General features: G+C 49.7%; 1 protein-coding gene across 4 annotated transcripts in view; it reads left to right on the forward strand.

Moving 5' to 3' along the window:
• ABCC8 (ATP binding cassette subfamily C member 8) overlaps window positions 1-24,475 on the forward strand; it is a 458,344-nt gene that overhangs the window by 396,132 nt on the left and 37,737 nt on the right. Inside the window, exons 30-36 of one of the 4 annotated variants that reach the window (XR_013220970.1) lie at window positions 5,955-6,057; window positions 6,153-6,257; window positions 18,417-18,537; window positions 18,607-18,737; window positions 18,803-18,886; window positions 19,052-19,160; window positions 19,241-19,344. Coding sequence is in view for 1 of the 4 variants with exons in the window: in XM_077281846.1 (XP_077137961.1) it covers window positions 5,955-6,057; window positions 6,153-6,257; window positions 18,417-18,537; window positions 18,607-18,737; window positions 18,808-18,886; window positions 19,052-19,160; window positions 19,241-19,344 (752 nt within the window). In the remaining 3 variants the exon portion in view is untranslated. Of the gene's footprint in view, window positions 1-5,954; window positions 6,058-6,152; window positions 6,258-18,416; window positions 18,538-18,606; window positions 18,738-18,802; window positions 18,887-19,051; window positions 19,161-19,240; window positions 19,345-24,475 lie in introns of those variants that run through there. The other 3 variants (XM_077281846.1, XR_013220972.1, XR_013220971.1) reach the window with 3 other exon arrangements.

Consider the following 24,475-nt stretch of genomic DNA (forward strand, 5'->3'; position numbering starts at 1 on the left):
AGTCTGTACGGCGCTGACTGCGACTTTTTTGCGCCTGAAGCAGCTGGTACTCCATTACAGCTTGCTGCTGCTCACACAACCGCTCCAACATATGTAACGTGGAATTCCACCTGGTAGGTAGGTCACATATGATGCGATGTTCCGGCAGGCGGTGTCGGCGCTGCAGAGCCGCAATGCGCGCTTTTGCCGTGCTGGAACGCCGCAAGTGAGCACACTCTAGGCGGACCTTGTGCAGCAGTGCATCAAGATCCGGATAGTCCCTCAAAAAGCTCTGCACGACCAAATTGAGCACATGTGCCAGACATGGGATGTGAGTGAGGTTGCCGAGGCCCAGAGCTGCCACCAGATTTCGGCCATTATCACACACTACCATGCCTGGCTGGAGATTCGCTGGCACAAACCACACATCGCTCTCCTGCTTGATGGCATTCCAGAGCTCCTGCGCTGTGTGGCTACGATTCCCCAAAAAAATTAATTTCAAGACGGCCTGTTGACGTTTGGCCACGGCTGTGCTCATGTCGGTCGTAACAGGTACACGTTCATCACGGGTCCATGTGGAGGTGGACTGTGACGGCTCCTGCAGCGATGATTCTGAGGAACTGGTGTAAGAGGAGGAGTCAATGCGTACAGAATGGATTCCTGCAATCCTTGGAGTGGGCAGGACACGTCCTGCGCCACTCGCACGGTCTGTACCCGGCTCAACTACATTAACCCAATGGGCAGTGAGGGAAAGGTATCGCCCCTGTCCATGTTGACTGGTCCACGCATCGGTGGTGAGGTGGACCTTGCTACTGACGGCGTTCAGTAGCGCGTGTTTTATGTGTCCCTCCACATGCTTGTGCAGGGCAGGGACGGCTTGCCTGCTGAAGTAAAAGCGGCTGGGCACATTGTACTGTGGGACTGCCAATGACATCAAGTCACGGAAGCTGTCAGTCTCCACCAGCCTGAATGACAGCATTTCCAGTGAAAGAAGTTTGGCAATGCCTGCAGTCAGAGCCTGTGCTCGTGGGTGGTTTGACGAGAAAGGCCGCCTTTTCTCCCATGCCTGTACTACCGATGGCTGTAGACTGGGCTGGGAGTGTGTGGATGACTGGGAAAGTGGTGCTGCGGGTGGAATTACAGCGGGTCTCTGGACAACAGGGCCAGAGGTTCTTCCACGGCGATCCTGGGAGGAAGCCGAACCAGCTGCGTGTGAGCTAGAGGAAGAGGCAACACGAGCTGAAGAGGTGGTAGCTGCCGCTGTTGGTTGGCCTACCTCTTCAGTGTGTTTTTCTAACAACGCCGGGTGCCTGGTGCGCACATGTTTCCACATGTTGGAGGTATTGAGGCTGCTGACATTTCGACCTCTTTTGACTTTGTGATGACACACGTTGCATCTGACATAGCAAATGTCATCTGCAACTGTGTCAAAAAAGGACCAGGCACTGCAAGTCTTGGGAGCGCCCTTTTTGGCTTTTGGAAGAGACATGCTCCTAACGGGTGCCAAAGCGGAGGCTGCAGGATCCGCGGTCTTCCCCCTCCCTCTCCCTCTTTGGGCCGTACGGGGAATCTCTTCCTCAGAGCTGCTCCCACCACCTTCCTGTCCCTCACGCCAAGATGGGTCGAGGACCTCATCATCTACACTACCCTCTGCCCCCAACTGCTCCTCCTGGGTAGTCTCAGCAGCAGAGCACGCACCAGTAAGTGGCACCTGAGTGTCATCATCAGCTGATGCGGCCTGCGATGTGGTGACCGGAGCCACTGGCCCACCCGCCTCTTCAGAGGAAGACAGAAAAAGCTGTTGGGCATCACTGCACCCTGCCTCTTCTTCCATTTCTCCAATGCTGCTTGGCTGGCCCCCTGTTTCCAAGCCAAGAGATTCAGAGAACAGAAGTAGAGACGGCTCCTGTCCTGGGCTCTCTGTCTGCCTGGGCAATTTGGCAGGTGGTGAAGAGACAGATGGCTGCTCTCCAGTGCTCTGTGTCTGAGAGGATGTGGCACTAATGGAAGTTGATGCATTAGCTGCCATCCATCCGACAACGGCTTCAATTTGGTCTTCACGCAGCAGCGGTGTACGGCGCTCGGACACAAAGCTTCGCATGAACGACTGTTGCCTGGTGAAAGTGGGTGCTGATGAGTCACCGGTGCCCGCAGCAGGCACAGAATCCCCACGTCCCCTCCCTGCTCCGCGACGGCTCCCACGCCCCCGTGCCTTACTCACTGCCTTCTTCATCTTGGTTGACTGATAAAGATAAGCAGAAAAGTACTAACGGATTTGTGTGCTTATTCCTGAGCAACTCCTCCTAACAGGTATAAGAAACACTAATTTTCTAAAGTGTGGACTAGACTTTAATATGAGCTAATGTGGCCTACACAAATGTAAAGTGGTGTAACTGGTGTGTTTGGTGAACTTTATTATTTATTTCTTTTTTGGGGGCTGAACTGACAACAGATAGAGCTGCAGTCACACAGAGACCGTGCAGACAGACGTAAACGGCGCTGCAAGGCCCAAAAACCCTCCTCTACTTTATCCTATGTAGTGTTTTTCCACAAATTAGCTGGAGACGGGTGGAAAGACACTAATAGGATTTTTTTAAATTAATTAGCAGCAGACTACACTACTTGAAAAAAAAATAAAATTGATTTGGCGGTATGACGCAGTGAACAACCCTGAGCTGGAGACAACCAGGCTACGGCTGCTCACAGACTACAGGGCGAGCTGCAGTCACACGGAGACCGTGCAGACAGCCGTAAACGGCGCTGCAAGGCCCAAAAACCCTCCTCTACTTTATCCTATGTAGTGTTTTTCCACAAATTAGCTGGAGACGGGTGGAAAGACACTAATAGGATTTTTTTAAATTAATTAGCAGCAGACTACACTACTTGAAAAAAAATTAAAATTGATTTGGCGGTATGACGCAGTGAACAACCCTGAGCTGGAGACAACCAGGCTACGGCTGCTCACAGACTACAGGGCGAGCTGCAGTCACACGGAGACCGTGCAGACAGCCGTAAACGGCGCTGCAAGGCCCAAAAACCCTCCTCTACTTTATCCTATGTAGTGTTTTTCCACAAATTAGCTGGAGACGGGTGGAAAGACACTAATAGGATTTTTTTTAATAAATTAGCAGCAGACTACACTACTTGAAAAAAAAAAAAAAAAGAACAGTATGAGGCAATGAACCACCCTCCCTGAACTGAATACAACCAGCTATGGATGGCCTATGTGGCTGCACTCAGACTAGAGAGTGGGCTGCACTCACACACACACACACACAGACCTTGCAGATCGCTGTGAAAACAGCGCTACAAGGCAAAAGCAAGGTGAATAGTAGGTGAACACAGCGGTTGCTAAATTAGCCTTTGGAAAGCACAAAGAAGCAAATCGCTATCTCTAAACTGTCCCTCAGTCAGCAAACAGCGTCCTGTCACTAACTGAATTCACAGCAGAGTGATCGCAAAATGGCGCCAGCGACTTTTAAACTGCATCATGACATCATTTCAGCAGCCAATCACAGCCTTGCCAGTACTTTCATGCCCTCCATGCTAAACAGGATGTGCCCACACTTGGAATCATTCTCATTGGCTGAATTTCTGAATTTTGAATCTTGGAACTTCCGATTCCGGTATCCGATACGCGGCAAGTATCGGAATACCGGTATCGGAATTCCGATACCGCAAGTATCGGCCGATACCCGATACTTGCGGTATCGGAATGCTCAACACTACTTATGGTTCGTTCATATCATTCAATGGTGTGCCGTGTGGTGGTTGAGGGAGGGGACCTTCCCCACTTATCTTCAGGTCAGATTGCACAGCCTGTCCTAGCTGAATCCCCCGGCAACAGAACCCCCTTTGTCTGGGCCTCTGAGTTTTATACCTTTGCCCAAAACTAAGGGTCTCTCCCTCTGGATGGCCTCATGGGGTGGGCAGAGCTATGGAATGCACTCCTCTTTCTTGAGGATTGAAAAACCATCATCCCACATATCTTGGCGTATGAACCTCGTAGAAAGACGACACCCGTGTCATTATGCACAGCGTGACCTAGGGATTCATTTAAGTATAAACATGTAGCTGGGTGACCCAGTTACGTAGTAATGCGTTTCTCACTTTCTGTTACGTGCTGGGCTCCCGAAACCCACCAGTTAGGAGCCCTCTTGTTGCACATACCAGATATATAACTTTCAGGTCTATGTCACTATTTGGGGTGGAATTATTCCATCTTGAATAACTCTCTGATACACAAAGAAGCACATGGTTTCAGACAAAAGACTGGCTTTCCCAGCTCAAAGCCATAAAAATTCCTCAGTGAACGTTGCTGGCATGCTGGTCTCACATTACAGCTATATAGCAGGGGGGAGGAGGAAGAGTGGCTTAGAATTCCAGCCTGTGCTGGCAGGCAGAGGAAACTGCAGCTGAGAGCTCTGTATGTGTAATTGAAGTAATAGGAAATTCTTCCTATTTCCTGACAGTGATGTGCTGCCAAGGGGACGTGCGGTCCATGTTGAGTTCATGTCTGGGAGATATGCTGTCCATGTGATGTGCCGTCCATGTTGAGTTCATGTCTGGGAGATGAGCTGTCCATGTTGAGTTCATGTCTGGGTGATATGCTGTCCATGTGATGTGCCATCCATGTTGAGTTCATGTCTGGGTGATATGCCGTCCATGTTGAGTTCATGTCTGGGTGATGAGCTGTCCATGTGATGTGCCGTCCATGTTGAGTTCATGTCTGGGTGATATGCCGTCCATGTTGAGTTCATGTCTGGGTGATATGCTGTCCATGTGATGTGCCGTCCATGTTGAGTTCATGTCTGGGAGATGAGCTGTCCATGTTGAGTTCATGTCTGGGTGATATGCTGTCCATGTGATGTGCCGTCCATGTTGAGTTCATGTCTGGGAGATGAGCTGTCCATGTTGAGTTCATGTCTGGGTGATATGCTGTCCATGTGATGTGCCGTCCATGTTGAGTTCATGTCTGGGTGATATGCCGTCCATGTTGAGTTCATGTCTGGGTGATATGCCGTCCATGTTGAGTTCATGTCTGGGTGATGAGCTGTCGATGTGATGTGCCGTCCATGTTGAGTTCATGTCTGGGTGATATGCCGTCCATGTTGAGTTCATGTCTGGGTGATATGCTGTCCATGTGATGTGCCGTCCATGTTGAGTTCATGTCTGGGAGATGAGCTGTCCATGTTGAGTTCATGTCTGGGTGATATGCTGTCCATGTGATGTGCCATCCATGTTGAGTTCATGTCTGGGTGATGAGCCGTCCATGTTGAGTTCATGTCTGGGTGATATGCCGTCCATGTTGAGTTCATGTCTGGGTGATGAGCTGTCCATGTGATGTGCCATCCATGTTGAGTTCATGTCTGGGTGATATGCCGTCCATGTTGAGTTCATGTCTGGGTGATGAGCTGTCCATGTGATGTGCCGTCCATGTTGAGTTCATGTCTGGGTGATATGCCGTCCATGTTGAGTTCATGTCTGGGTGATATGCTGTCCGTGTGATGTGCCGTCCATGTTGAGTTCATGTCTGGGTGATATGCCGTCCATGTTGAGTTCATGTCTGGGTGATATGCTGTCCGTGTGATGTGCCGTCCATGTTGAGTTCATGTCTGGGTGATATGCCGTCCATGTTGAGTTCATGTCTGGGTGATGAGCTGTCCGTGTGATGTGCCGTCCATGTTGAGTTCATGTCTGGGTGATATGCCGTCCATGTTGAGTTCATGTCTGGGTGATATGCTGTCCGTGTGATGTGCCGTCCATGTTGAGTTCATGTCTGGGAGATGAGCTGTCCATGTTGAGTTCATGTCTGGGTGATATGCTGTCCATGTGATGTGCCATCCATGTTGAGTTCATGTCTGGGTGATGAGCCGTCCATGTTGAGTTCATGTCTGGGTGATGAGCTGTCCAGGTGGCATGGTGTCCGGGTTCAGTACGTGCCTGGTGACTTGGCGGATCTATGATTTTTGCAGGTACGAGATCCGATTCCGGCAGAAGCTTCTAGAACTCACAGACTCCAATAACATTGCTTCTCTGTTCCTCACAGCGGCCAACCGATGGCTAGAGGTGCGAATGGTGAGTGACATGAGGGATGATGAGATTTCAGCAGCAGTGATGGGAAGTTTATTGTGCATCAGTGGTTATATCTCTCCCACTTCTTCCGGTTGTAGGAATACATTGGTGCATGCGTGGTGCTGGTCGCTGCTGTTGCCTCCATCACTAATTCTCTGCTGCCATCAGGTCAGGTCGGGCTCGGACTCACTTATGCTTTGATGGTAAGCAAACAATTATATTATAGATATTGGGTGATGAGTATTGGGGCAGGGTGGTACCCCACGACCTTACAGACAGACCTTCTTCCACTGCTAGAGGTGTACAAATACATTGACTACACTGCTTGGGTGTCCTGGAAGCCTGTAGCGTCACAGACACAGGTGTAAGGCCCAGAAAAGTCTAGAGACTGTTCCCGGTTCAGCAGCATGCAGCATGTCACAGGCAGAGTGTAAACGCACTCTGCAGGGAGGAACAGAGATTATTGGTTGGTGAAGGGAAACTGTCAGCTTTTCATGCTTCTTAGGGTTAGGGTCACAGGAACTGCTGACAGGCTCCATGAAGGAACTATGCCATAGTGAGAACACATTGATTTAAAAAGTGCTTAGTACGAAGGTCCCAGGAGGAAACTGTCGGCCAAGATGATGGGCAGGAAGAAGCCAGAATGGAGCTGCTGGCGAGACACCTGTACCTGTGTCCAGCATTTGATAAAAAGATGCTGACAACCTTGCAGCTCCTTATCCCACACTGACCTGGTCCTCAGTGGTCTCTCTTCACTTGAGCAACCTGCGATATGCTGGAAATGCGGTAAATTACTACTAAGCCACTCACTGACCACATTGTGGCCTGCCTCCACCAATGAGTGGCTCAGATGCTATTTATGCTGTGTTGTGGGGTAAGGAAGCAGACGACAGGTGGGAACCGGTTGGAAAGGAAGCAGAGGACGAGTGAGAACGGGCCTGACAGGAAGCAGAGGTCAGGTGAGAACAGGCCTGACAGGAAGCAGAGGTCAGGTGAGAACAGGCCTGACAGGAAACAGAGGTCAGGTGAGAACAGGCCTGACAGGAAACAGAGGTCAGGTGAGAACAGGCCTGACAGGAAACAGAGGACAGATAAGAATGGGTCTGACAGGAAGCAGAGGACAGGTGAGAATGGGTCTGACAGGAAGCAGAGGTCAGGTGAGAACAGGCCTGACAGGAAACAGAGGTCAGGTGAGAACAGGCCTGACAGGAAACAGAGGACAGATAAGAATGGATCTGACAGGAAGCAGAGGACAGGTGAGAACAGGCCTGACAGGAAACAGAGGACAGATAAGAATGGGTCTGACAGGAAGCAGAGGTCAGGTGAGAACAGGCCTGACAGGAAACAGAGGACAGATAAGAATGGGTCTGACAGGAAGCAGAGGACAGGTGAGAATGGGTCTGACAGGAAGCAGAGGACAGGAAGAAGAGGAAAAATAAGAACGGGTCAGACCAGAAGAAGAGGACAGGTGAGAATAGTCAGACAGGAATCCGAGGACAGGTGGACAGGAAGCAGAGGACAGATGAGAACAGGTCTGACAGGAAGCAGAGGACAGGTGAGAATGGGTCTAACAGGAAACAGGACAGGTGAGAATGGGTCTAACAGGAAACAGCGGACAGGTGAGAATGGGTCTGACAGGAAGCAGAGGACAGGTGAAAACTGATTGAACAGGAAGCAGAGGACAGGTGAGAACGGGTCTGACAGGAAGCAGAGGACAGGTGAGAATGGGTCTAACAGGAAACAGGACAGGTGAGAACGGGTCTGACAGGAAGCAGAGCACAGGTGAGAATGGGTCTAACAGGAAACAGCGGACAGGTGAGAATGGGTCTAACAGGAAGCAGAGCACAGGTGAGAACTGATTGAACAGGAAGCAGAGGACAGGTGAGAACGGGTCTGACAGGAAGCAGAGGACAGGTGAGAATGGGTCTGACAGGAAGCAGAGGACAGGTGAGAACGGGTCTGACAGGAAGCAGAGCACAGGTGAGAATGGGTCTAACAGGAAACAGCGGACAGGTGAGAATGGGTCTAACAGGAAGCAGAGCACAGGTGAGAACTGATTGAACAGGAAGCAGAGGACAGGTGAGAACGGGTCTGACAGGAAGCAGAGGACAGGTGAGAATGGGTCTGACAGGAAGCAGAGCACAGGTGAGAATGGGTCTAACAGGAAGCAGAGGACAGGTGAGAATGGGTCTAACAGGAAGCAGAGGACAGGTGAGAACTGATTGAACAGGAAGCAGAGGACAGGTGAGAACGGGTCTGACAGGAAGCAGAGGACAGGTGAGAATGGGTCTGACAGGAAGCAGAGGACAGGTGAGAATGGGTCTAACAGGAAGCAGAGGACAGGTGAGAATGGGTCTGACAGGAAGCAGAGGACAGGTGAGAATGGGTCTGACAGGAAGCAGAGCACAGGTGAGAACTGATTGAACAGGAAGCGGAGGACAGGTGAGAACGGGTCTGACAGGAAGCAGAGGACAGGTGAGAATGGGTCTGACAGGAAGCAGAGCACAGGTGAGAACTGATTGAAGAAGAAGTGGAGGACAGGTGAGAATGGATCTAACAGGAAGCAGAGGACAAGTGAGAATGGGTCTGACAGGAAGCAGAGGACAGGTGAGAACGGGTCTAACAGAAAACAGAGGACAAGTGAGAATGGGTCTGACAGGAAGCAGAGGACAGGTGAGAACGGGTCTGACAGGAAGCAGAGGACAGGTGAGAATGGGTCTGACAGGAAGCAGAGCACAGGTGAGAACTGATTGAAGAAGAAGTGGAGGACAGGTGAGAATGGATCTAACAGGAAGCAGAGGACAAGTGAGAATGGGTCTGACAGGAAGCAGAGGACAGGTGAGAACGGGTCTAACAGAAAACAGAGGACAAGTGAGAATGGGTCTGACAGGAAGCAGAGGACAGGTGAGAACGGGTCTGACAGGAAGCAGAGGACAGGTGAGAATGGGTCTGACAGGAAGCGGAGCACAGGTGAAAACAGGTTGGACAGGAAGCAGAGGACAGGTGAGAACGGGTCTGAAAGGAAGCAGAGGACAGGTGGGAACGGGTCTGACAGGAAGCAGAGGACAGGTGAGAATGGGTCTGACAGGAAGCAGAGGACAGGTGAGAATGGGTCTAACAGGAAGCAGAGGACAGGACAATATCATTCCTAACAACGTCATATGAAGCTACAATCAGATTGTGTTTCTTCACTTGGTGCTGCAACCTGGAAGAATGGGTCTGACAGGAAGCAGAGCACAGGTGAGAACTGATTGAACAGGAAGCGGAGGACAGGTGAGAATGGGTCTAACAGGAAACAGAGGACAAGTGAGAATGGGTCTAACAGGAAGCAGAGGACAGGTGAGAATGGGTCTAACAGGAAGCAGAGGACAGGTGAGAACTGATTGAACAGGAAGCAGAGGACAGGTGGGAACGGGTCTGACAGGAAGCAGAGGACAGGTGAGAATGGGTCTGACAGGAAGCAGAGGACAGGTGAGAATGGGTCTAACAGGAAGCAGAGGACAGGTGAGAATGGGTCTAACAGGAAGCAGAGGACAGGACAATATCATTCCTAACAACGTCATATGAAGCTACAATCAGATTGTGTTTCTTCACTTGGTGCTGCAACCTGGAAGAATGGGTCTGACAGGAAGCAGAGCACAGGTGAGAACTGATTGAACAGGAAGCGGAGGACAGGTGAGAATGGGTCTAACAGGAAACAGAGGACAAGTGAGAATGGGTCTGACAGGAAGCAGAGGACAGGTGAGAACGGGTCTGACAGGAAGCAGAGCACAGGTGAGAACAAGCAAACAGGAAGCAGAGGACAAGAAGAAGAGGAAAAATAAAAACGGGTCAGACCAGAAGCAGAGGACAGGTGAGAATAGTCAGACAGGAAGCAGTGGACAGGTGGACAGGAAGCAGAGGACAGATGAGAACGGGTCTGACAGGAAGCAGAGGACAGGTGAGAACGGGTCTGACACGAAGCAGAGGACAGGTGAGAACGGGTCTAACAAGAAGCAGAGCACAGGTGAGAACAGATTGAACAGGAAGCAGACCACAGGTGAGAAGGGTTGAACAGGAAGCAGAGGACAGGTGAGAACAGGTGGACAGGAAGCAGAGCACAGGTGAGAACAGATTGAACAGGAAGCAGAGCACAGGTGAGAATGGGTCTGACAGGAAGCAGAGGACAGGTGAGAACAGGTGGACAGGAAGCAGAGGACAGATGAGAACGGGTCTGACAGGAAGCAGAGGACAGGTGAGAATGGGTCTGACAGGAAGAAGAGGACAGGTGAGAACGGGTCTAACAGGAAGCAGAGCACTGGTGAAAACAGATTGAACAGGAAGCAGAGCACAGGTGAGAAGGGTTGAACAGGAAGCAGAGGACAGGTGAGAACAGGTGGACAGGAAGCAGAGGACAGATGAGAATGGGTCTGACAGGAAGCAGAGGACAGGTGAGAATGGGTCTGACAGGAAGAAGAGGACAGGTGAGAACGGGTCTAACAGGAAGCAGAGCACTGGTGAGAACAGATTGAACAGGAAGCAGAGCACAGGTGAGAAGGGTTGAACAGGAAGCAGAGGACAGGTGAGAACAGGTGGACAGGAAGCAGAGGACAGGTGAAACCAGGTCATGATTAAAGACAAAGGGCAGCTGAGAATGGGTCGGACAGGAAGCAGAGGACAGATGACAATGGGTAAGGCAGAAAGCAGAGAACAGGTGAGAAAGGGTCAGACAGGAAGCAGAGGACAGGTGACAACGGGTAAGACAGGAAGCAGAAGACAGGTGAGAACGGGTCAGATAGGAAGCAGAGGACAGGCGATAACAGGTCAGTCAGGATGCAGAAGACAGGTGAGAAAGGATTGGACTGGAAATAGAGGATAGTTGACAACAGGTCGGACAGGAAGCAGGGGATAGGTGTGAACAGGTTGGACTGGAAGCAGAGGACAGATGAGAAAAAGTCGTGGTTGGAGGCAGAGGACAGGTGAGAACGAGTCAAACAGGAAGCAGGGGATAGCTGACAACAGATTGGACAGAAAGCAGAGGATAGATGTGAACAGATCAAACATGAAGCAGAGGACAGGTGATAACAGGTCAGACAGGATGCAAAGGACAGGTGAGAAAGGGTTGGACTGGAAATAGAGGATAGTTGACAACAGGTCGGACAGGAAGCAGGGGATAGGTGTGAACAGGTTGGACTGGAAGCACAGGACAGATGAGAAAAAGTCGTGGTTGGAGGCAGAGGACAGGTGAGAACGAGTCAAACAGGAAGCAGGGGATAGCTGACAACAGATTGGACAGAAAGCAGAGGATAGATGTGAACAGATCAAACATGAAGCAGAGGACAGGTGATAACAGGTCAGACAGGATGCAAAGGACAGGTGAGAAAGGGTTGGACTGGAAATAGAGGATAGTTGACAACAGATTGAACAGGAAGCAGATGACAGGTGAGAACAGGTCAGACAGGAACCAGAGGACAGGTGAGAATGGAACAAACAGGAAGCAGGGGAGAGATGAGAATGGGTCAGACTGGAAGCAGAGGATAGTTGACAACAGGTCGGACATGAAGCAAAGGACAGGTGAGAACGGGTCAGACAGGAAGCAGAGGACAGGTTAGAACAGGTTGGGCAAGAAACAGAGGAGAGATGAGAACAGGTTGGACAAGAAGCAGAGGATAGGTGAGAACTGGTCGGACAGGAAGGAGAGGATAGTTGACAACAGGTCTTACAGGAAGCAGGAGATAGTTGACAACAGATCGAACGAAAAGCAGATGATAGGTGAGAACAGGTCGGACAGAAAGCAGAGGAAAGGTAAGAACAGAACAGACAGGAAGCAGAGGACAGGTGAGAATGGGTCGGACTGGAAGCAGAGGACAGGTGAGAAAGGGTTGGACTGGAAATAGAGGATAGTTGACAACAGGTCAGACAGGAAGCAGGGGATAGTTGACAACAGATCAGACGAAAAGCAGATGATAGGTGCGAACAGGTCGGACAGAAAGCAGAGGAAAGTTGAGAACGGAACAGACAGGAAGCAGAGGACAGGTGAGAATGGGTCGGACTAGAAGCAGAGGACAGGTGAGAACAGGTTGGACAGCAAGCACAGGACAGGTTAGAACAGGTTGGGCAAGAAACAGAGGACAGATGACAACAGGTCAGACAGGAAGCTGAGGACAGGTGAGAACAGGTCAGATAGGAAGCAGAGGACGGGTGAGAACAGGGCGAACAGGAAGCACAGGATAAGTGTGAACAGGTTGGACTGGAAGCAGAGGACAGGTGAGAACAAATCGTGGTTGGAGGCAGAGGACAGGTGAGAATGAGTCAAACAGGAAGCAGGGGATAGCTGACAACAGATCGGACAGAAAGCAGAGGAAAGGTGAGAACGGAACAGACAGGAAGCAGAGGACAGGTGAGAATGGGTCGGACTAGAAGCAGAGGACAGGTGAGAACAGGTTGGACAGCAAGCACAGGACAGGTTAGAACAGGTTGGGCAAGAAACAGAGGACAGATGACAACTGGTCAGACAGGAAGCTGAGGACAGGTGTGAACATGTCAGACATGAAGCAGAGGACAGGTGATAACAGGTCTGACAGGAAGAAGAGGACAGGTGTTAACAGGTCGGATATGAAGCAGAGGACAGGTGAGAATGGGTCAGACAGGAAGCAGAGGACAGGTTAGAACAGGTTGGGCAAGAAACAGGACAGATGAGAACAGGTCGGACAAGGAGCAGAGGATAGGTGTGAACAGGTGAGACAGGAAGCAGAGGACAGGTGAGAATATGATAGACAGGAAGCAGAGGACAGATTAAAATGCTTCAGACAGGAAGCAGAGAACAGATGAGCATGGTTCGGACAGGAAGCTGAGGACAGGTGAGAACAGGTCAAGGTTGGAGGCAGAGGACAGGTGAAAACAGGTCAGACAGGAAGCAGAGGACAGGTGACAACAGGTCCGGCAGGAAGCAGAAGACAAGTGACAACAAGTCAGACAGGAACCAGAGGATAAGTGAGAACCGATTGGACAGGAAGCAGAGGAGAGGTGATAATGGGACAAATATGAAGCAGAGGAGAAATGAGAACATGTTAGACTGGAAGCAGAACACAGATGAGAATGGGTCTGACAGGAAGCAGAGGACAGGTGAGAACTGGTGGGACAAGATGCGGAGGACAGGTGAGAAAGGGTCGGACAGGAAGCAGAGGACAGGTCAGATCAGGCTGGACAGGAAGCAGAGGATAGGTGTGAACAAGTGGGACTGGAAGTAGAGGACAGATAAGAACAAGTCGTGGTTGGAGGCAGAGGACAGGTGAGAATGAGTCAAACAGGAAGCAGGGGATAGCTGACAACAGATGGAACAGAAAGCAGAGGACAGGTGAAAATACTACTGTCACGGTTTACACCGTGCTGCCAACACTATGTCATGGAACCCAGCAGTATGTCTGGGATACCGGGGAGGATATCTTTATCGTCCCCACTACTCACACCAATTTGTCATGAACTGGGGTTGTTTGGTTGCCCCTGGTTCCTTCTGAAGGGGATTTATCTATATCCCACTTCCCAGTTCCGGTTTGGAACTTGCAGCTCTCTGGCGCCCCCCGTACCCTCAGGTCAGATTAGGTACTGCACCTAGGGTAATTAGTCACCAGTAAGGCTGCCTGCTATATACTGGCTATTGGGCACACTGCAGCAAGGGCGATGTAACTACTCCCATACAGGTGGGAACAATAATTATCAACGCCGCCGTCGCTGCAAAGATTCCCAATCGCACAGACAAAGTATGCTGCCACCAACTCCTATTAACAAGTCCGGAGCCAACCCAAATCAGTAGCGCAATTCACTTCAGAGGATGCACAGTCGTATAGAGCAGAAGAGACAAGCTAGCAATTAAATATTTTTACTCCATGAAAAATTAGGCAGTGTTTACAAAGTTTAAAAAGATATTAGAAAGGAGACAATTCGTTTATAAATTGCAGATTACAAAATAAAATAGGATTAACATTGAAAGGAGCACACTTACAGGTTATTTCATGGTATCATCTTGGCTGGCCTGTGGCTTAGGAGGACAAATACATCCAGATGCATGGAACAGCTTTGCCATGCTGGTGTTAGATCGCTTCCCTGGCCAAGACTGAAGGTTGGGCTAAGAGTATAGTGACTTATACTTCTGAGCTTGTGACATCACTAATGGGCTGGTTAATGATATGCACTGATCTGATATTTATTTACGTTTTTCCAAAGTTTCAGACAAAGGCATTCCTGAGTGAGAGGGGGGGGGACAACAGGTGACTTTGCAGGATTGGTCACCTGCAGTTTAAAGCCACACCCTGCTCACACACTAGTTTCAAGTTACCCAGTGTCGCTGCTCTAGGCTTTGACTTTGGGTAGAGGAATGCAGAGGGGGGAGAAAGGGGGGTCACAGCTGCATTGTGTGTGTGTAGAAAACCATGTCCTTCAGAAAATAAACTCACAATATAATATGGCATTTTTGGCATGATCGTGACAACGACAGACAGGAAGAAGAAGATAGGTGTGAACAAGTTGGATAGGAAACAGAGGATAGGTGGGATCAGGCGGACAGGAAGTAGAGGAAAGGTGAGAACGGGTCAGAGTACGACAGGAAGCAGAGGACGGGTGAGAACAGGTCATACAGGAAGCAGAGAACAGGTGAGAACAAGTCATGGTTGGAGGCAGTGGACAGGTGAGAACAGGTCGGACAAGATGCAGAAGACAGGAGAGAATAGGTTGTGATTTTAAGCAGAGGACAGGTGACAACAGGTTGGACAGGATCAGAGGACAGATGAAACCGGGTAAGACAGACAGCAGAGGACACGTGAGAACGGGTTGTGGTTGGAGGCAGACGACAGGTGTGAACATGTTGGACATAAATATCCAAAAAATAGAACCAAAACGGAAGCTTTGTGCCAATAAAAAACATGAATTTTTATTAATAATACATTAAAATTCTAATAAAGTCCGAATAACAATCAGTGGAGATACATAAGACAAAAATATACTGTCTGCTGAGGAAATACATATAATTACACCTATCTAACATCAAGTGTTCCCTAATAAATAGAGCCCAGTAGAAAGAAGTAAAACATGTTGAATAGACCAAGCAAATAGTAGCCAATAATAGCCAAAGTGCTAAAATAAACAGTATTTCATATACGTGGGCTAAGTAGATATGCCTAGGAAAACGCTACATGTCACATGTCCCAAAGGCTAAAAGACATACATAGTAGAATAAAAAGGTATATTGAAGGCTAATGTATTAACCTAGCAGAAGGGATAAATAAGCCCTGAGGGTGTTTTAAATAGTATCACTATGTATATCAATATACTGGCCACATGGTATATGCAATGCTCAGATATAAGGCATAGGGAGAGGTGAAAGCGTATTTACCTGGGAAAGCAGAGCAGTAGATGGACCCCGACGCGCGTTTCGCAGTTAAGCTTCGTCCAGGGGAGTAGTCTTGGACATAAAGCAGAGGACAGGTGAGAACAGGACGGACAGGAAGCAGAGGACAGGTGAGAACAGAATGGCAGGAAGCATAGGACAAATGTCAAAAGGTAGTAGTTGGAGGCAGAGGAGAGTTGAGAACAGGTTGGGCAAGAAGCAGAGGACAAGTGAGAACAGGTCAGGCAAGAAGCAGAGGATAGGTGAGAACAGGTTGGACAGGAAGCAGAGGAGAGGTGAGAACAGGTCTGGCAAGAAGCAGAGGACAGATTGAGAACAGGTCAGACAGGAAGAAGAGGAGAGGTGAGAACAGGTTGGATGGGAAGCCGAGGACCAGTGAGAACAGGTCGGACAGGAAGCAGAGGACAGGTGCGAATGAATCATGGTTGGAGGCAGAGGACCGGTGAGAACTGTTTGTGATAGGAAGCTGAGGACAGGTGAGAACAGTTGATGATAGGAGGCTGAGGACAGGTGAGAACAGTTTGTGATAGGAGGCAGAGGACAGGTGAGAACTGTTTGTGATAGGAAGCTGAGGACAGGTGAGAACTGTTTGTGATAGGGAGCTGAGGACAGGTGAGAACAGTTGATGATAGGAGGCTGAGGACAGGTGAGAACAGTTTGTGATAGGAGGCAGAGGACAGGTGAGAACTGTTTGTGATAGGAAGCTGAGGACAGGTGAGAACTGTTTGTGATAGGAAGCTGAGGACAGGTGAGAACAGTTTGTGATAGGAAGCTGAGGACAGGTGAGAACTGTTTGTGATAGGAAGCTGAGGACAGGTGAGAACAGTTGATGATAGGAGGCTGAGGACAGGTGAGAACAGTTTGTGATAGGAGGCAGAGGACAGGTGAGAACTGTTTGTGATAGGAAGCTGAGGACAGGTGAGAACTGTTTGTGATAGGAAGCTGAGGACAGGTGAGAACAGTTTGTGATAGGAGGCAGAGGACAGGTGAGAACTGTTTGTGATAGGAAGCTGAGGACAGGTGAGAACAGTTTGTGATAGGAGGCAGAGGACAGGTGAGAACAGTTTGTGATAGGAAGCTGAGGACAGGTGAGAACTGTTTGTGATAGGAAGCTGAGGACAGGTGAGAACAGTTTATGATAGAAGGCAGAGGACAGGTGAGAACTGTTTGTGATAGGAGGCAGAGGACAGGTGAGAACAGTTTGTGATAGGAAGCTGAGGACAGGTGAGAACTGTTTGTGATAGGAACCTGAGGACAGGTGAGAACAGTTTGTGATAGGAGGCAGAGGACAGGTGAGAACTGTTTGTGATAGGAAGCTGAGGACAGGTGAGAACAGTTTGTGATAGAAGGCAGAGGACAGGTGAGAACTGTTTGTGATAGGAGGCAGAGGACAGGTGAGAACTGTTTGTGATAGGAGGCAGAGGACAGGTGAGAACTGTTTGTGATAGGAAGCTGAGGACAGGTGAGAACAGTTTGTGATAGGAGGCAGAGGACAGGTGAGAACTGTTTGTGATAGGAAGCTGAGGACAGGTGAGAACTGTTTGTGATAGGAGGCAGAGGACAGGTGAGAACTGTTTGTGATAGGAGGCAGAGGACAGGTGAGAACTGTTTGTGATAGGAAGCTGAGGACAGGTGAGAACAGTTTATGATAGAAGGCAGAGGACAGGTGAGAACTGTTTGTGATAGGAAGCTGAGGACAGGTGAGAACAGTTTGTGATAGAAGGCAGAGGACAGGTGAGAACTGTTTGTGATAGGAACCTGAGGACAGGTGAGAACAGTTTGTGATAGGAGGCAGAGGACAGGTGAGAACTGTTTGTGATAGGAAGCTGAGGACAGGTGAGAACAGTTGATGATAGGAGGCTGAGGACAGGTGAGAACAGTTTGTGATAGGAGGCAGAGGACAGGTGAGAACTGTTTGTGATAGGAGGCAGAGGACAGGTGAGAACTGTTTGTGATAGGAAGCTGAGGACAGGTGAGAACAGTTTGTGATAGGAGGCAGAGGACAGGTGAGAACTGTTTGTGATAGGAAGCTGAGGACAGGTGAGAACTGTTTGTGATAGGAGGCAGAGGACAGGTGAGAACTGTTTGTGATAGGAGGCAGAGGACAGGTGAGAACTGTTTGTGATAGGAAGCTGAGGACAGGTGAGAACAGTTTATGATAGAAGGCAGAGGACAGGTGAGAACTGTTTGTGATAGGAAGCTGAGGACAGGTGAGAACAGTTTGTGATAGAAGGCAGAGGACAGGTGAGAACTGTTTGTGATAGGAACCTGAGGACAGGTGAGAACAGTTTGTGATAGGAGGCAGAGGACAGGTGAGAACTGTTTGTGATAGGAAGCTGAGGACAGGTGAGAACAGTTTGTGATAGGAGGCAGAGGACAGGTGAGAACTGTTTGTGATAGGAAGCTGAGGACAGGTGAGAACTGTTTGTGATAGGAGGCAGAGGACAGGTGAGAACTGTTTGTGATAGGAGGCAGAGGACAGGTGAGAACTGTTTGTGATAGGAAGCTGAGGACAGGTGAGAACAGTTTATGATAGAAGGCAGAGGACAGGTGAGAACTGTTTGTGATAGGAAGCTGAGGACAGGTGAGAACAGTTTGTGATAGAAGGCAGAGGACAGGTGAGAACTGTTTGTGATAGGAACCTGAGGACAGGTGAGAACAGTTTGTGATAGGAGGCAGAGGACAGGTGAGAACTGTTTGTGATAGGAAGCTGAGGACAGGTGAGAACAGTTTGTGATAGAAGGCAGAGGACAGGTGAGAACTGTTTGTGATAGGAGGCAGAGGACAGGTGAGAACAGTTTGTGATAGAAGGCAGAGGACAGGTGAGAACTGTTTGTGATAGGAGGCAAAGGATAGGTGAGAACATATCGGAATAGAGTGGATCACTTCCCTGTTCTCTGCAGCATCTTTGGATTTGGCCTCGTATTGGATGATGAGATTAGTCACAGTGCCGTCAGGGTCACGTATGTCATGTACACAGGTCTCCAACTACCTGAACTGGATGGTGCGTAACCTCTCTGACATGGAAATTCAGCTGGGAGCCGTGAAGAGGATTAACAGCCTCCTGAAGACCGAACCAGAGAATTACAAGGGACTTCTGTGTGAGTGACCCCCACAATCACTGACGTCTCATGACCCATCATAAATAATTAATGAGCCTCCTCCCACAGCTGCCACCCAGATCCCACAGAACTGGCCAGACAGCGGCGAGATCCAGATCCAGAACCTGAGCGTGCGCTATGACAGCTCCCTGAAACCTGTCCTGAAGCACGTGAACGCCCACATCACCCCAGGACAGAAGGTGGGATGAGCTGTTAGGAGTAGTAGTCCTCCCGTCCCTTGGAGACTCATCCATCTCTCTTTCAGAACAGATCGGCATTTGTGGGAGAACTGGCAGTGGCAAATCCTCTTTCTCGCTGGCATTTTTCCGGATGGTCGACACTTTTCAGGGTGAGAACTAATATTCAGGAAGTTTTATCAGTGATGCCATCACCAGGGGGCAGGTCTGACAACCTTTCACACATGATATACTGGCTGGTTGTCAGCAGCTGATAATATGGTCCTGTATATTAGGATCCGACAGTTTCATCTGTTTTTTATTTCCATATGTTTCAGGACGGATTATAATTGATGGGATAGATATAGCTAAACTGCCGCTGCAGACGCTGCGCTCTCGCCTGTCCATCATTCTCCAGGACCCGATATTATTCAGTGGGAGCATAAGGTACCCTGCTGTGACTTCATCAGTGTATTGTTCTCTGGTATCTGCTCTGACACCTCAAGTGATTCTCCTCTTTTCTGCAGGTTTAATCTGGACCCTGAGAATAAATGCACGGACTGCATGTTGTGGGAGGCGCTGGACATCGCCCAACTGAAACACGTGGTGAAGGCACTGCCCGGAGGCCTGGGTGAGATGCCCATGTAATGATGTACTGCACCATCACAGCGACTCCTCCCTCCCACCGTCACAGCAACTCCCTCCACCTGTGTCACAACGGCTCCTTCTTCTTCCAGCGACTCTTCTCTCCAGCCCAACACTAACTTGCCGTGTACCCCCTCCCGCCACCGTCACACTGACTCCTTCCTTCCACCAACATAACAGTGACTTCTCCCTCCCGCCATCGTCACAGCTGCTCTTTCTTCCTCCCAGCGACTCCTCTCTCCCACCAAGCACTGTTTTGTCGACTTTTGTCGTCCCTCTCGCCACCATTACAGTGGCTACTTCTTTCTATCGGTAACTCCTCCCTCCCATCACCATCACAGCAGCTTCTTCTTCCTCTCAGTGACTCTCCTCTCCTTTCCAGCACCGTGTTTACGACACCTCCCTCCCGCCACCCTCATAGCTTCTCCATCTCCCTCCCAGCGACTCCTCCCTCATGGCTTCTCTCTCCCGCCACCGGTATAGCGGCTTCTTCTTCCTCCCTGCAACTCCTGCCTCCCACCCAGCACCATTATGTCGGCTCCTTCTTCCTCCCAGCACTGTCACAACAGCTCCTTTTCCCTCCCTCCCGGCACTGTCATGGTGACTCCTTTTTCCTCCCTCCTGGCAATGTCTCAGTGACTTCCCTCCTCTCGACACTGTCTTGGTGGTTCTTTTTCCCTCCCTCTCGGCACTCTCACGACGCTTCCTTTTCCCTCCTGGCACTCTCACGACGGTTCCTTTTCCCTCCTGGCACTCTCACAACGGTTCCTTGCCCCTCCCAATACTGTCACGGCTGCTACTTTTCCCTCCCTCCCGGCACTGTCACAACGGTTCCTTCCCCCTTCCAGCACTGTCACAGTGGCTCCTTTTCCCTCCCTCCTGCCACTGTCATGGCTGCTCCTTTTCCCTCCTTCCCAGCAGTGTCACGGCGGTTTTTTCTCCCTCACGGCACTGTCACAACGGTTCCTTCTCCCTCTCGGCACTATCACGAGATTCCATTTCCCTCCCTTCCAGCACTGTAACGATGGTTGCTTCTCCCTTCCGCCACTGTCATGGCGGCTCCTTTTCCCTTTTTCCCAGCACTGTCATGACAGTTCATTCTCCCAGCACTGTCACAGCAGCTCCTTTAACCTCCCTTCCTTTACTGTCATGGTGGCTCCTCTTCCCTCTCTCCTGGCACTGTCATGGTGGTTCCTTTTCCCTCCCTTCTGTCACTGTCACGACAGTTCCTTCTCCCTCCCGGCACTGTCACAGTGGCTCCTTTTCCCTCCCTCCTGGCACTTTGACAACGGCTCCTTTTCCCTCCCTTTCGACACTGTCACAACGGTTCCTTCTCCCTCCCAGCACTGTCACAGCGGCTCCTTTTCCCTCCGTTCCAGCACTGTCATGGCCACTCCTTTTCCCTCCCTCCCAGCACTGTCATGATGGTTCCTTCTTGTCCCTCCCGCACTGTCTCGACGGCTCCTTTTCCCTCCCGGCACTGTCACGGCGGCTCCTTTTCCCTCCATCCCGGCTGTTATGATCCCAGTGGTAGAGGATCTCTGGAATTCCGGCAAGGTCAAAAAAACTGCTCTAGGGAGGTGGAAACTGGGCTAACCGCATAACTGATCCTAACACAACAACTAGAAGCAGCCGGTGAACGTGCCTACGTTGATTCTAGATGTCTCGAGCCAGCCGGAGAACTGACTACCCCTAGAGGGAAAATAAGACCTCACTTGCCTCCAGAGAAATTGAACCCCAAAGATATAGAAAGCCCCCAACAAATAATAACGGTGAGGCAAGAGGAAAGCACAAACGTAGAGATGAACTAGATTCAGCAAAGTGAGGCCCACTAGTCTAGATAGGCAGAAAATAGATAGTGAACTATGCGGTCAGCAGAAAACCCTGCAAAACATCCACGCTGAACATTCAAGAACCCCCACACCGACTGACGGTGTGGAGGGAGAATATCAGCACCCTAGAGCTTCCAGCGAGCTAGAAAATCACATATTAAGCAAGCTGGACAAAAACACTGAAAAATGCAAATGATCCAAAGTATTCAAAACGGACTTAGCTTTTCTTGCATGAGACAGACGAAAAGGAATCAGGAGGAGACCATATAGGTCTGGATACAACGATGCCAGGCAAGAGACTGAGTCCAGAGGAGACTCAAATAGGGAACACCCGCTGCATAATGACACAGCTGGAGCCTAGGTCTGCAACAAGACATGCCTCACACAATACCGTTAGTGACCACCAGAGGGAGCCCAGAAACACAGTTCAGAACAGTACCCCCCCCTTGAGGAGGGGTCACCGAACCCTCACTAAGACCCCCAGGGCGATCAGGATGAGCAGCGTGAAAGGCATGAACCAAATCAGCCGCATGAACATCAGAGGCGACAACCCAGGAATTATCCTCCTGACCATAGCCTTTCCACTTAACTAAATACTGAAGTCTCCGTCTAGAAATACGAGAATCCAAAATCTTCTCCACCACGTACTCCAACTCGCCCTCAACCAAAACCGGGACAGGAGGCTCAACAGCAGGAACCATAGGCACCACGTACCGCCGCAACAAGGACCTATGGAACACAGTATGAATAGCAAATGACGCTGGAAGGTCCAAGCGAAAAGACACCGGGTTAAGGATTTCCAAAATCTTATAAGGACCGATAAAGCGAGGCTTGAACTTAGGAGAGGAGACTTTCAAAGGAACATGCCGAGAAGACAACCAAACCAAATCCCCAACACGAAGTCGGGGACCCACACCGCGGCGGCGGTTGGCAAAACGCTGGGCCTTCTCTTGTGACAATTTCAAATTGTCCACCACATGGTTCCAAATCCGCTGCAACCTATCCACCACAGAATCAACCCCAGGACAGTCAGAAGGTTCAACCTGGCCCGAGGAGAAACGAGGATGAAAATCAGAGTTGCAGAAAAAGGGTGAAACCAAAGTGGCAGAACTAGCCCGATTATTAAGGGCAAACTTGGCCAGTGGCAAAAAGGTAACCCAGTCGTCCTGATCAGCAGAAACAAAACATCTTAAATAAGTCTCCAACATCTGATTAGTTCGCTCGGTCTGGCCATTAGTCGGAGGATGAAAAGCCGACGAAAAAGACAAATCAATACCCATCTTAGCACAAAAGGATCGCCAGAATCTGGACACAAACTGGGATCCTCTGTCAGACACAATATTCTCAGGGATGCCGTGCAAACGAACCACATTCTGAAAGAACAAAGGGACCAAATCAGAGGAGGAAGGCAACTTAGGCAAGGGCACCAAATGGACCATTTTAGAAAAACGATCGCACACCACCCAGATGACAGACATCTTCCGAGATTTCGGAAGATCCGAAATGAAATCCATGGAAATGTGCGTCCAAGGCCTCTTCGGGATAGGCAAGGGCAAAAGCAACCCGCTGGCACGAGAACAGCAAGGCTTAGCCCGAGCACAAATCCCACAGGACTGCACAAAAGAACGCACATCCCGCGACAAGGAAGGCCACCAAAAGGACCTAGCCACCAAATCTCTGGTACCGAAAATCCCAGGATGCCCCGCCAACACCGAAGAATGAACCTCAGAAATAACTCTGCTAGTCCATCTGTCAGGGACAAACAGTCTCTCTGGTGGGCAACGATCAGGCCTATCAGCCTGAAATTTCTGCAGCACTCGTCGCAAATCTGGGGAAATGGCAGACAAAATCACTCCCTCTCTGAGAATACCAGCCGGCTCCGAGACTCCCGGAGAGTCAGGCACAAAACTCCTAGAAAGTGCATCAGCCTTCACGTTCTTCGAACCAGGCAGGTACGAGACCACAAAGTCAAAACGGGAGAAAAACAACGACCAACGAGCCTGTCTAGGATTCAGGCGCTTGGCAGACTCGAGATAAATCAGATTTTTATGATCAGTCAAGACCACCACACGATGTTTAGCTCCCTCGAGCCAATGTCGCCACTCCTCAAATGCCCACTTCATAGCCAACAACTCCCGATTACCAACATCATAGTTCCGCTCAGCAGGCGAAAATTTTCTAGAAAATAAGGCGCATGGCTTCATCACGGAGCCATCAGAACTTTTTTGCGACAAAACGGCCCCTGCACCAATCTCAGAAGCATCAACTTCAACCTGGAAGGGAAGAGAGACATCCGGCTGGCACAAGACTGGCGCCGAAGTAAACCGACGCTTCACCTCCCGAAAGGCTTCCACGGCCGCAGGAGACCAATTAGCAACATCAGAACCCTTCTTGGTCATATCCGTCAAAGGTTTAACCACGCTAGAAAAATTAGCGATAAAACGACGGTAAAAATTAGCAAAGCCCAAGAACTTCTGCAGGCTCTTAACAGACGTGGGCTGAGTCCAGTCATGAATGGCGCGGACCTTGACTGGGTCCATCTCCACAGTAGAAGGGGAAAAAATAAAACCCAAAAAAGAAACCTTCTGTACCCCAAAGATACATTTTGAGCCCTTCACAAATAAAGCATTCTCACGCAGAACCTGAAACACCATCCTGACCTGGTTCACATGGGACTCCCAATCATCAGAAAAAAAACAAAATATCATCCAGATAAATAATCATAAATTTATCCAGATATTTCCGGAAGATGTCATGCATGAAGGACTGAAACACAGAAGGAGCATTAGAGAGTCCAAAAGGCATCACCAGGTACTCAAAGTGACCCTCGGGCGTATTAAATGCTGTTTTCCATTCATCTCCCTGCTTTATGCGCACAAGGTTATACGCACCACGAAGATCTATCTTGGTGAACCAACTGGATCCCTTAATCCGAGCAAACAAATCAGACAACAATGGCAAAGGATACTGAAATTTAACCGTGATCTTATTCAGAAGACGATAATCTATAAAAGGTCTCAAAGACCCGTCTTTCTTGCCCACAAAAAAGAATCCTGCACCAAGAGGGGACGAGGATGGGCGAATATGTCCCTTCTCCAAAGACTCCTTTATATAACTCCGCATCGAGGCATGCTCTGGCACAGATAAATTAAAGAGTCGTCCCTTAGGAAACTTACTACCAGGAATCAAATCTATAGCACAGTCACAATCCCTATGAGGAGGAAGGGCACTGGACCTGGCCTCATTAAATACATCCTGAAAGTCTGACAAAAACTCAGGGATCTC

The sequence above is a fragment of the Ranitomeya variabilis genome, chromosome 2 (genome assembly GCF_051348905.1).
Source record: "Ranitomeya variabilis isolate aRanVar5 chromosome 2, aRanVar5.hap1, whole genome shotgun sequence".
Lineage (NCBI taxonomy): Eukaryota > Metazoa > Chordata > Amphibia > Anura > Dendrobatidae > Ranitomeya > Ranitomeya variabilis.